General features: G+C 37.8%; 1 protein-coding gene across 2 annotated transcripts in view; it reads left to right on the top strand.

The window, feature by feature from the left end:
- The window catches only part of SLAMF1 (signaling lymphocytic activation molecule family member 1), a 36,022-nt gene extending 22,503 nt beyond the window's left edge, over positions 1 to 13,519 (top strand). For both annotated transcript variants that reach the window (XM_011373055.2, XM_011373056.2), the window contains 3 exons: positions 2,786 to 2,859; positions 12,526 to 12,618; positions 12,929 to 13,519. In XM_011373055.2, the coding sequence (XP_011371357.1) occupies positions 2,786 to 2,859; positions 12,526 to 12,618; positions 12,929 to 12,979 (218 nt within the window). In that variant the 3' untranslated portion in view covers positions 12,980 to 13,519. The remainder of the gene's footprint in view (positions 1 to 2,785; positions 2,860 to 12,525; positions 12,619 to 12,928) is intronic.
- The last annotated feature ends 252 nt before the right edge of the window (positions 13,520 to 13,771 follow it).

The following is a 13,771-nucleotide window of genomic DNA, read 5'->3' on the forward strand; positions in this document are numbered from 1 at the left end:
GAACACAAAAACCTTTCCTCAAACCTCTGGAAAAAAACTACCCTCAGTTTCTGTACCCTCCAAGGACTCTGCTCAAAAGATTTTGTTGGCAGTTTCTAATGGTGTCATCTCCAGAATGCAGCCATACTCTGAAGACTTTCAAACGGACTCTGGCAATTTCACATCTAGAATACATTGTTTAAGAACATGGGCTTTGTGATTAGACAAACATACTTTAAATGCAGACTTTGCCACTTACAAGCTTTGCCAGTGACAAGCTGACCAAATAAATGACTCAACCTCTCCTCTGCAAAATGAAGATAATATGTACTTTGTGGTATTGTTGTGGGCGGATCCATGAGTCCACACACAGAAATCACAGAACACAGTGGCTTTTGTGGCTAGATGGTAGGTAGGTACATACATACATATGTACATACATATATACATACATACATACACACACACACATACAAACATACGTACGCACATATGTAGACAAATCTCTTAATGTAGGTGTTTAAGTCCAATGGCCAGTAGAGGGCAGCACCAGAAACATCTGGGAACAATACCAATTTTAAAGTTTTAAAGATTTAAAATACTTAAAGTCATGGTAACATAACAATTTTATGCTTTAGGTGAGAGTTGAAAAAGACATTAGATAGTCTGCATATTCATTTTACAGTTATAATAGAAGAGACCCATGTAGATGCCATGTTTGTCTAATGTCACACAGTTAATAAGGGCTAGAATGTAGAAGCCCTAATTCTAAGACCATTTTCATTAGACAGGAAAGCATCACTGACTTTCAGTTACATTGAGCTGGCTCCTGAAAACCTGTTCTTGCACTGGGAACAAAATAAGATACTAAATGATCGTCATCCAGTGGCCTTTTTGAGAAACAACGTTCAGACTTACTTTTTCCATTTGTCTGACCATTTAGGACTGTCCTAATTCTAAATTTCAGCCTTGAGCTGGCCTGTAAGACTGGAAGTCCTTAAAGACTGGGGTCTCTTCTCTATTTGTTCCCCTCCAGTGCTGGGCGGGTGACTCTAACTTTGCAAACACTTGTGGATTTGAACTCAAAGGATGTATTTCACAGAACTAACTTACACCTCCTCTGTTACCTCTTCTGATCACCCCAACCCTTAACCTCCACTCTACACACACACACACACACACACACTCCTTAACCAGCATCACCCTTGACCAAAAAAGTGAAGTTGGAACCACCAAGTACTCTATGCCCACACCCACATAAGAAAATCCTACCTTGACATTTTTTGAATTCTTAGAGTTTCCCTAGTGGCTGCCCATCATTTCCACCCTTAGGATCATACCCTCATGCTACATGGTTCACCACCCTCACCACATACAAACATACATACTTTTAAAGAAAACTATACCTCCCCTAAGTGCTATTCCCTCAGAGACATGCTTCTAGTTTTTTAAGAGGATACATTCATTAGTGTTAAAATAAGTGTACCCTAAAGACTTAATGTGATTCCCTCTGGGATGGATCACCATTGCTTCTGCCTGGACTTTGTAATTGTCCCAAAATAGGCCTCCATGTTTTAGTTTGTTACTTTCCCTCCATCCTTCTTACTGCTACATGATGCACACAAAGAATACTATGAAATATTAGAAAGAATGAGATATGTAGAAAACGTCTTCAACACATTTTAAGTGAAAAGGTCAAATTACAAAGAAGTGTGTATAGAATGACCTTATTTACATTAAATAAATCTGTATAAGTACAACAAATGTCTAGGAAACACTGTCGCATATGGTCGTCACTAGCCACCTGTAGCTTTTAAATTTTAAATTAATTAGAACGAAGCCAAATTTAAAATTTAGTTTCTCAGTTGCATTACCCACAGTTCAAGTGCTCAATAGCCATCTGTGGCCTGTGGCTATCATATGAGACTACAGACATGGAACATTTCCATTATCACAGAAAGTTCTATTGCATAGAGCTGGTCTGGAAGGATATATATCAAACTGTCACAAGTGATTACTTCTGAGAATGAAATTGCATTGGTTAATGGGGGAGAGGACATATTTTTTACTCTATATTTTTTACTCTTAATTTTTGTTACAAGAATGCATTATTTTTATAATTTAAAAAGGAAAATTATAAAATTGGGTAAAAATAAAATGTTCTGCAACTTATTACTTTCCAGAGACCTTAGGCTCTGAGCATAATTTCCAAATGATAGGCACAAGAATGATATTATAGCTTGATATTCCAAATAGTCTTAAGTGAGTCACCCTTCTTACACCTTCTCCCTGCTTCACATACACCAAGTCCCACTGAAACTAGGAGATGAGAAAGCTCTGAATGAAAAAAAAATGTTATGAGCTGGAGAGTACAAAAGAGGTATAAATAACTTACCTTTCCCTTAAAGAACTTAGAATCCTATTGAAAGATCAGATACATACATCAAAAAATAGAGAATAAAATAATCGAATGGCATGCCAATTACATCTAACATGTAGTGAGAATTTACCATATGCCAGACACTATTCTAAATACTTCACAAGAAATGTCTCATGCAATCCTTGCAACAGCCCAGTGAGGCAGATATTTCAACCTCATTTCACAAGTAGGAAAATGAACCCAGAGAGATCAAGTGGCTAACCTAACATTATATGACAAATGTGCAGAGGGGTTTGGAACTCAGTGTTTTTGTTTCTATAGTACTCTTCGGGAAGGTTGGTATGCAACTGGGGTAAAATCAGATCTGAGCAGAGAGTTCATGCTGGGGATCAGAGGGAGATAACCTCTATGGTTTCTTTTCCCCAGGTAAAGCAGACCATTACCAGCCAACAGTGGAAGCGAAAAGCCTTACTATCTATGCCCAAGTCCAGAAATCAGGTGTAAGTTTTATACTTTGTCTGGGGTGGACCTGTCACATTTCCCTTGGATTCCTGGCCAGTCCACCTTGCATGTCTGACATTCACAGTTCTACATGGGTTCTGGAGCAGGGAAGATCAGGCAAGCAGAAGTCAAGAACAAGAGCTCACTAAAATAGGCATTAAACTTCAGTGTCAGATGGGACTCTTTGTTAATGAAATAATGAAAAACACTGGGTAATCTGATTATTTCTTCATAGGAAGCTAGAGAGGCATGACATGTGACTCCTTCTGGGTCTGCCATTCTAGGACTCTCCAGTTCCAAGTTATCAAAGTCTCTCCTCTAGGGAAAGGGCTTGAGGAGAGAGAGAAAGGTTTGAAAAGGCTATTGTGTAATGTGTTGGTCCGATCCAAGTCTAGGAGTTTACAAAGTGCCAAAGAGACAAGGAAAGAGGATCTTGAGGAGTAGGGAAGAAAGAAGGAAGCTAAAGGGATTATGGTTAGCTATGAAGATATAGTTTTTCAGACTCGAAGACAACTCTAGGTGATAAATAGGCCAGAATCTGTCCATTTAGAGTATAGAGAAGGCAAATTCTGGAGTAAAGGATGTGAAGGTAAAGACAGCTTTGATTATCACCTTGGAATATTGCATCAGATGACAATAAATGCATTTCTGATAACCAGAAATGAAGTTTTGGACAAAGCTCTTATTTCTACTGTCTTCTAGTGGCCTGGAGGGTTTATTACACAGGCCATGACCACCACTGAGACCCAAGCTCCATTTAAATATAGAGTCCCCAAGAGCAACCTCCACCCTTGCATTTACCATGGTTCCTTCTCTATCTATTCTATACCATGCTGCAAGCATCCCTCTTTTTACTGTAAAGTATAACATATATACCAAAAGCGCACAATGTATAAGTATCGGCTCAGTGAATTACCCCATCTTGATATCTAGTAAAGCAAGTCTTGCTTTCTTCAAGAGTTTTTGACTATTTTTGTCCCTTTGTACTGTCATATGTATTTAAGAATCAGCTTCTCAAGTATCACGAAAAGGAAAAAAATCCTATTAGGGTTGCATTGAATCTATAGATGTATTTGAGGAGAAATTACATCTTGCTGTATTGAGTCTCCTAATACCATAAAACTACCACTCAGGTCAAGGAACAGAACATTACCAGCAACCCCCAGAAGACCTTCTCGTACCCTCCCAATCACTACCCTCTCTCTCCTCCCCTAAGATACCCTTATCCTGACTCTAAAAATATTTTTTAGTTTCCTCTCTCTCTTTTTAAAAATTACTCAATATGGATTTAATGAAAGAAGAAAGAAAGGGTGAGCATTTGGCACCCTCTATAGGTGATGGGGACATATTCTGTTTAACCTGGCATTCAAGGCCTTTGAAGGTCTTTGAAACTCTGTAACCAGATACTCTGGGCTGAGGCTTTTTTTAAAAATAATTTTTAAAAAAATTATAGTTGGCATACAATATTATATTATTTTCAGGTGTACAACATAGTGATTAGACATTTATATAACTAACAAAGTGATCACCCTGATAAATCTAGTACACATTTGACACCATACATAGTTATTACAATATTCGACTACATTCCTTATGCTACTTTACATCCCCATGACTATTTTGTAACTACCAATTTGTACTTCTTTATCCTTTCCCCTTTTTCACCCACTCTCCTGACCCCACTCTCATCTGGCAACCATCAAAATGTTGTCTGTATTTATGAGTTTGTTTCTGTATTGTTTGTTTATTTTGTTCTTTAGATTCCACATGCAAGTGAAATTATATGGCATTTGTCTTCCTCTGTCCAAGCTACTCCATAGGTTCATCCATGTTGTTGCAGATGGCAAGATTTTATTTTTTTATAGCTGAATAATATCCATTGTATATTGTACCACCTGTTCTTTATTCATTCATCCATTGATGGACACCCAGGTAGCCTCCATATCTTGACTATTGTAACTAATTCTGAGATAAACATATTGATTCTCATGTCCCTTCAAAGTAATGTTTTCGGTTTCTTCAGATAAATTCTCAGAAGTAGGATAACAGGGTCCTTTCTTGTCTCTTGTTATAGCTTAATTTTAAAGTCTATTTTGCCTGGTATTAAGTATTGCTGACCTAGCTTTATTCGTTTGTTTCCATTTTCATGAAACATCTTTTTCCATTCTTTTACTTTCAGTCCGTGCGTGTCTTTCAATCTGAGGTGAGTCTCTTTATAGGCAGCATATGTAAGGGTCTTGCTTTCTTATCCATTCAGCCACCCTATTTTTTTCCCCCTCTTCAGTCCCCTCCTCCCACTTTCACCCTTGACCTACAAACGTTGCCATCTCCCTTTAAGAACTGGATCTCTGGAAGCGAGGCATTTCCTCCCATGCACCCGCAGTGCGCACCCGGGCCCGGCGCACTGAGGTGGCTCTGCGCACCTGGGGCCTGGCACACCCAAGATATGGTCCGTGGCTCCACCTGGGGCGCGAACCCAGGACCTTCTGAGTGTAAAGCAGACATGCTAACCACTACACACTATGGAGCCACCAACCACCCTATCTTTTGATTGGAGAATTTAATCCATTTAATTTTAAGTAATTGTTGATAGATATATATTTATCGTTTGTATTTTCATCTTTTTTTTCTTCTTCTTAAAGAAGTTCCTCCAACATCTCCTGTAATGCTTGCTTAATGTTGATAAACTCCTTTAGCTTTTTCTTGTCCAAGAAACATTTTATCTGTCCTTCGATTCTAAATGATAGCTTTACTGGGTAGAATAATCTTGGTCGTAGGTCCTTTCTTTTCATCACTTTGAATATTTCCTGTCAATCCCTGCTGGCCTGTAAAGTTTTCGAGAAACTTTTTATGGGAGCTCCCTTTTAGGTAACTAACTGCTTTTCTTTTGTTGCTTACAATATTCTCTCTTTGCCTTTAACCTTTGGCATTTTAATTATGATGTGTCTTAGTGTGAGCCTCTTTAGATTCATCTTGTTTGGAACTCAGCACTTCCTGGGCTTGTATGTCTTTCCTTCTCCAGGTTAGGGAAGCTTTCCGTCATTATTTCTTCAAGTAGGTTTTCAATTTCTTGCTCTCGCCTCTTCTTCTTCTGGTACCCCTATGATGCAAATGTTGTTATGCTTGATATTGTCCCAGGAGCCCCTTAAACTATCCTCATTTTTTTGGATTCTTTTTTCTTCTTGTTCTAATTGGATGTTTTCTGCTACCTTATCTTCTAAATCACTGATTTGATCCTCCATTTCATCTTATCTGTTGATTCCCTCTAATGTATTCTTCATTTCAATTATTGTATTCTTCATTTCTGAATGGTTCCTTTTTTTATGTTTTCTAGCCCAATTTTTATATTTTCTGTTTCTTTGTTAAAGTTCTCACTGAGTTCATCTACTCTTCCTCTAAGTTCCTTGAGCATTCTTCTAACTAGTGTTTTGAACTCTGCATCTGGTAGATTGCTTGTCTCCATTTTGTTTAGTTCTTTTTCTGGAGCTTTGTTCTGTTCTTTCATGTGGGACATATTTCTTTATCTCCTCATTTGGGTTGCATCTTTGTGTTTATTTCTATGTATTAGGTAGGCCTGCTATGTCTCCCAGTTTTAGTAAAGTGGTTTTATGTAGGTGTCCTGTGGGGCCCAGTGGCTCAGTCTTCCCTGGTTACCTGAGTCAGGTGCTCATGGTGGGTCCCTTGTACTGGCTGTGTGTGCCCTTTTATTGTAGCTGAGACTTGGTTGCTTTTTGCACAAAAATGGGAGAGATTGACCCTCAGGCTGATTGGTTGTGAGCACTGGCTAGTGACTACAGTAGAGGAGCTGTTATACAGAGGTTGACCCTATGAAGCAAGATTCATTTTAGCAGGGCTCTGGTGCCTGCCCAGTCTGCCTTTTGTGTATGCTGTCATTGGATATGGCCCTGGGTGGTGCTCCAGTTCAAACCAAAGCTAGCTATCAGGTGTGCAAGCTGGGGCCTCCTGGGAGGGGTCCTGCTTCAGGCCAAGTTCAACTACAGCCTGTGCACTGCCTGGGGCCACTTGGCAGATGGCCACCACCCACACTGGCATAGATGTGCCTCGAGAAGCCAAGCCACAAACTGAGGCTGGCTGCCACTAAAGCTGGACTTGAGGCTGTTCAGCAAGAGGTACGGGGCACTACAAGGCCAGATGCTGCTTGTTTGAGTTTTGTGAAACTTTGAGAGATTTTAGAAAAGTCTACAGCATGAGCCAAGGCAGATCATTTGTATGGAAAACTCACTAGAAGTGGCTTGGTTTGTCCTGAAAGTTGGGTGGGAGAGGGTCTCAGAGGATCACAGAATGGGGCAACCAGTGTTATTCAGGTTGATGGAGACTCAGATATGGCAGCTGCCTGTGTTGGCATGCCAGGTCGGGGAGGGTTCAACAAAGGAACAATGGTGTCTGCCAGTATTTCTGTTTGGGAGAAAGCTGCCCCTCCAGCCCTCACTCTGATGCCAGATAACTCAGTTTCTCCCTTTATGTCCCTGGAAACTTTTGATCTTCTGCCCTAGTGCTGGAGCTCAGAATGAGTGAGTCTGTCAATGAGTAAGTCTGTGTGCGGATCCCTTAAGAGGAATGTATGCAACTCCAGTGGCCCTCTGTCTCACTCAGCCACAATCTCTGCTGGTTTTCACAGCCAATAGTTGTAGGGACCTCTCTTCTCAGCATTGGAACCCTGGGTTGGGGACCCCAGTGTGGAGCTGGGACCCTTCACTCTTTTGAGGGAATCTCAGCCAAGATATCCCTCCCAATGCTCAACCATTACATGTGGATGTGGGACCACCCCATCCTGTGTCTCTGCCCTCCTACCAACCTCAAGATGGCCTCTTTTGTGTGCCCCCAGTTGTAGAGGACTTCTGTTCAACTAGACTTCAGGCGACTCCCATTATGGCTGTTCTGTAATTCAGTTGTAATTTTGATGTGGTTGTGAGAGGAGGCAAGCATAGCCTTTATCTACTCTGCCATCTTGACCAGAAGCTCCTCTCTCTTTTTTTCTTGATTTATGAAAATGTAATTCTAGAGTATTTTTCCTCTTGTGTCTGATTTCTGTTGCTCAATATTATCTTTATGAGATGCATGCATGTCTTTGAGCTTAGATATAATACATTCATTTTCATTGCTTATAGAATGTCAATGTATAAATATGCTAGAGTTTATTTATCCAGTTGACTATTGATGAACATTTGGGTTATTTCTAGTTTGAGGCTATTATGAAAATTGCACTATGAACATCCATATGTATTTCTCTTGATAGATACATGCACATATTTTTGTTGGGTATATACCTAGAAGTAGATTTGCCAAATCATAGAGTATGCATGTCCTCAAATCGACTAGGTAAAGCCAAACTGTCTTTCAAAGCATGTTTACCAATTTACTTTTCTACCAGCTACATATAAGAGTTTCAGTAGCTACACATTCTAATCAAAACCTGTTAATTATTAGTCTTTTAAATTTTAGTCATTTTGTTGAATGTGGCTTTTATAGTTTCATTTTGAACTCCCCTAATTATTAAGGAAGTTGAACAATTTTCCATGTTTATTGACCATACAAATATTCTCTTTCTTAAAGAAACTGATAAATCTCTTGTCTCCCTCTTTTTGAGTTTCAGCCTTTTTTTTTTAATAGATTAGTATAATGAAGATATTTTGTTACCTCCTTAAAGATGTTTGGTTTATCTTTCTCATTTATGTCTGTTATGTACCTGAAAATGACTTTTGGAGAATGGTGTGAGATAGGTCATTTCATTTTTCTCTACATGGATATCCTATGGTTCATTTATTGAAAAGACTATTCCTTGAAAGAACATACGGAAAGGGAGGCTTAGCCATCCCCACTGTCCCAGCTGAACCCAGCCCTCAGCCATTCCTCCAAAATACTGAACGCAGCTGCACAAGCAAGTCCTGGAAAAACCAGCAGAATTCAACCAACCCACAGAATCATGAGAAATAATAAATCATTGTTTTAAGTCCTAAAAAAAAAAAGAAAAGATTTTCCTTGCCTACTACAGTGTCACCTTCATCATAAATCAAGGATTCAAATATGCGTGGATCTATTTTGAGATTCTCTATTCTGCTCCATTAGTCTATATGTTTATATTTGCACAGTACTATACTGTCTTTACAAATCTGTGATTACAGATTTATTATAAGTTTGTTATCTGGTAAAATGAATCTTCTCACTTGTTCTTATTCTTCTTCAAGAGTTCTTGACCATTTTTGGTCTTTTGTATTTTCATATATATTTTCAATTTGGTTTGTCAAGTTCCACCTAAGAATCCTGCTGGAATTCTATTTAGAAGTGCATTGATCAATTTGAGAAGACCATACATATTTATATTGTTGAGCCTTTCAATTCACAAAATGATGTATGCTTTCCTTTATTTAGATATTTTTAAAATTTCTCTAAGTGATATTTTATAGTTTTCTCCATAAGAAGACTTGTACATACTTTGTAAATTATTATTTGGCATTTGAGTATTGATATTTTGGGATACTATCAGCAATATTATCTTAAACTTTTTTAGTTACTATTTATTATTGATATATAGAAATAAAATTAATTTTTATATATTAACCTTATATTTGTGATATTTCTAAACATATAAGTTTCAGTCATTTATCTATAGATGATTTTAAATTTTCTTTGTACACAATTGTATCATCTGTAAAATATTACAGTTTTACTTCATTTTCAATTTGCATAACTTCTTTTCCTTTTTCTTTCCCTATTTTACTACCTGAGATATCTCAAACAACATTATTTGAAAGTGGTAGTAATGGCATCCTTGTATGGTTCCAACCTCAAAAGAAAGGATTTTAATATCTTACCATTAAATATGATTTTTGCTGATGGATTTTTGATGCTGCCTTTTTATGTGATTAAAAATATTCTCTTCCAATCCAGGTTTTCTAAGACATTTTATCATGAATTGACATTGAATTTTATCAACACTCTGCATCTATTAATATAATCTCATAATTAACAAAAATTATCTGTTTTATTTATCTGCTGAACTACATTGATTTGCAAAGATTAAACCAACTTTGCATTTCTGGAATAGAAGCAATTTTTTCTGGTCCTTTTTAAATAATGTTGGATCTTATTTGTTAAGAATTTTTTTTCCATTTATGTTTCTGAGTGAAACTGGTCTGCAATTTTTATTTCTTGTAATGACCTTGTAAAATTTTGATAGCAAGATTATGCTAACCTCACAAAATAGATTGGGTTGTATGTTAGTTTCCTACTACTAGTGTAACAAATTACTACAAACTTGGTGACTTAAAACAACAAAAACTTATTCTCTAATAGTTCTGTAAGCCTGAAGTCCAAAACGAAGGTGCCACTAGGGCCATGCTCTCTCTGAGGCTCTAGGGGATAATTTTCTTTGCTTCTTCCAGCTTCTACGGCTCCAGGAACTCTGGCATTTGTTGGCTTGTAGCTACAGAACTCCAATTTCTGCCTCCATTTTCACATAACTTTCATCTCTCTATGTTTCTTGGTCTTCTCCTTTTCTGTCTCTTATAAGGACACTTGTCACTGATTTTAAGACACACTCTAATCCACATGACTTCATTTTGAAATTATTACCGTAATTACATCTACAAAGACCCTATTCCAAAAAAAAGGTCACGTTTTCAGATTCTGGGAGGACCTATTTGGGGCGAGGGGCAACAGTTCAACCCACTACAGGGTGTATTTCCTTTTTGTTATTCTATGGAAGTGTTTGAGTAGAATCTATGTTATTTTTCCCTTTAAATATTTGGCAGAATTCACAGGTGAAGCTCTCTGAGCTAGGAGTTTCTTTGATTTAAATTATACTTTTATTATCTCATTTTCCTTTCTATTAGATTAGTAATTAAACAAATTTTTTTTCTATTCTTTTATTGGCTACTCTGAAATTATTTAATGCATCCTTAACTTATCAAAGTCTAATATTTATTCCCTTCCTGGACAGTACTTTAACTCCATCTTTAACTTCACCTCCTAATTTATGTGCAGTTTTGGTCATTATTTAAATTTCACATATATTTTAAACATACAATACATAATTATTATTGTTTTCAATATGCATTTAGACCGACCCACATCCTTACAATTATCTTCGTTCCTATTCACAATACCTGTATGATATCATATGAAGACTGATAACATGGACAATTATTCAAAATTAATATTTCCTTTGTTCTTGTTTTAATGACTATACAATACCATTAGAAGGACTATAATAACATAGAAAATTATTTACTAAATGTTTGCTGTCTTCTAGGGACTCTTATAGGTCTTATCAGGGCTATTACCTTGCACAATTCCAGGGGATAACATTAATAAAGAATATGTGAGAATAATGCCCTTGGAATTTCTTGCAAAGTATGCTTCCTGGAGTTTTGCCCTAAATGAAGACACCAAGATAAAAAAAAAATGTACTAAATTATAACAACTATGCTTAAAATAATTCCCTAGGCATAGACAAAAATGCTGAAGGGAAATCTAACAACATGAAAACCATGTTATGTTGAAGTGATAAGGCTATAGGTGATTTCCTTTATACTTTATTCTTCTTTCTAAAACTTTTAATTTAAATGTTAAAAGCATAAGTTATTCACTTTCTCCTCCAGCCTCTAAGTCAAGTCATACTAAAATCTTCCTAGACAGGAAGACAGGCAGGGGTTGCTTCTGTTGATAAAGGTCTCTAAATTAGTTTCACATTCTCCTAATTCATATCATTATTGCAAGTAATTCTTCCTTAAATTCAAAATTTCTCCAAATTATAGTATCTACAAGTTGTCTGGGATCTTGAAAGTCATCTATTCGAATCAGGCAATTACTGCTTAAATTATCTTCTACAACATTATTTCCAAAGTTGACTAGATCTATTTTACTAAAATATAGTCTGTGACCAAGCAGCGGCAGCATCACCTGGGACCTTATTAAAAATGCAGAATCTTAGGCCCCACCTCAGATCTTCTGAAATAGATCAAACCTCTTAACAAAATCCCCAGTTAATTCATGTGCACATTAAGTTAAAAGACTCTAGTGGGACTCCTGGCTTTAATACTTCTTACATTGTATACATTAGGAAAGTAATAAATCTTTCTGGGCTTTAGTTTGTTCATCTGTAAAATGTGAGTGATGACAGTATTTAACATATACAGTGCTTGTGAGAAAAAAATGAGAAGACATGTTAGGACTGTAAACTTTAATACACTTACGTATGTGTGGTTATTATTAAGTTTAATATTTGGGCAGGAAAGAGAAGTAATGAGAAACCACATTAGAGTATAGGGATGGAATGAACTCTGTATGTAATAGGTGATATATAAGCGAGACTCAAGTACTGTGAAGATTGCCTTCTCTTCAGGTGCCCCCAGGAAGAGCCATACCAATTTCCACTCACTGTGAGGAAGACTTTTAAATCATCTACAAAACGCCAATAATAAATTAGGCTGACTCATGAGTTTGTGAACTCCAAGAAGTCACTTGGAGAGTCCAAGCAAAGCCCAGATAATTGAGTTCCAGAAAATTTGAAGGAGAATTTCCACCCAGGAGAAGGCTGAACGAAATGACTAAGGACATTTCTAACTCAAAAATTCTTGCTTCTGTGCTTCTCCATGAAGAGAGTTGGATGGGAAATAACTCTCCTTTCTTTGCTCCTTTTGTAGTCTGTTCAGAAGAAACCTGATTCCCTGCCAGCTCAGGACTCCTGCACCACCATTTATGTTGCTGCCACAGAACCTGTCCCAGAGCCTATTCAGGTGAGGCATCTGTAGAGAGAGAATAGGTGGAGGAGGGGAAAGGGTAGGACCTGTGTAGCACTAAAATGAAACAGAGTCTTGAAAAGGAAAAGGCAGGTCCTAGCAAGCAGGTAGCAAGGAGCATCTATGGCCTCAATTGCAAGGCTTCTGGATGCTGCCTCCAGCAATGCCCAACTGTGACAGACCCTGAACAAGTCTCTATTATCCATGATTTCTGAGACATTTTCCTTTTCCTAAGCAGTGCTGTTTTCATTTGTTCCTTTGAAGCTAGTGCCAGTCCACTCACAGACATCTTCTGCTTTGCCCCTAGGAACCAAGCTCCGTCACAGTCTATGCTAGTGTGACACTTCCGGAGAGCTGACACCACGGGCCCAGTTAAGGGACTTTCTGAAGGAACATGGAGGAGCCAAAATAAACACTGAACTTGGCCCAGGTCTCAAGTTCCCCAGGACACTCTACACATCTGTACTGTTCTTGAATCAACTCTCTGGTGATGTTGCTTCCACATACACCAGTGAAATGGACAAGGAACTGAGGCTCCCAAGCACTTCAACTGCTGTGCAGAGCACAGGCCCAGAACAGAGTTTTCCAACTCTGGTGTAGCAGATGAAATGGATAATGTGGGTCCAGTGAGTTCAGACTTCCAGGTGTCTTGCTCTTTGTGGGGATTGGATAATAAAAGCTAAAGTCAGAAAGCCGGGACATCTAGCACCTATCTCAGACAGCTGACCACCAGCCACAAAGTCTGGAACAGTTTGCATTTTGGCTGTCTGTACTTCATTCTGGGAGCTGAACCCAATCACCATACAGATCTAGGAAATGAGGGATGAATTCCTTATTATATGTATAACACTTTGAGATTATTCTATAAAAGCTAAAGAGTTAATAAAACGAAAACATGACTTTGAGGTCTCTGAGCTTTGAATAATAGAATGAAGTATTTAAATTAAATTAAAAGTATTGTTCTGTGCAAATGGCATTTGTAATTTAAAGAAGAGTGGCAAATGTTTGGTGACGCCATTACAAAGGAATTTGAGATCATCGGAATTTGTTCCAGGGTGATTTTTCACTTCTCCAAATGATTTTTAAATCTTAATTCTCTGTTTACTCCATTGAACAGCAAACCTAGAGCCTCGGCTAAGACTCTTCAACC

Source organism: Pteropus vampyrus, unplaced genomic scaffold (genome assembly GCF_000151845.1).
Source record: "Pteropus vampyrus isolate Shadow unplaced genomic scaffold, Pvam_2.0 Scaffold217, whole genome shotgun sequence".
Classification (NCBI taxonomy): domain Eukaryota; kingdom Metazoa; phylum Chordata; class Mammalia; order Chiroptera; family Pteropodidae; genus Pteropus; species Pteropus vampyrus.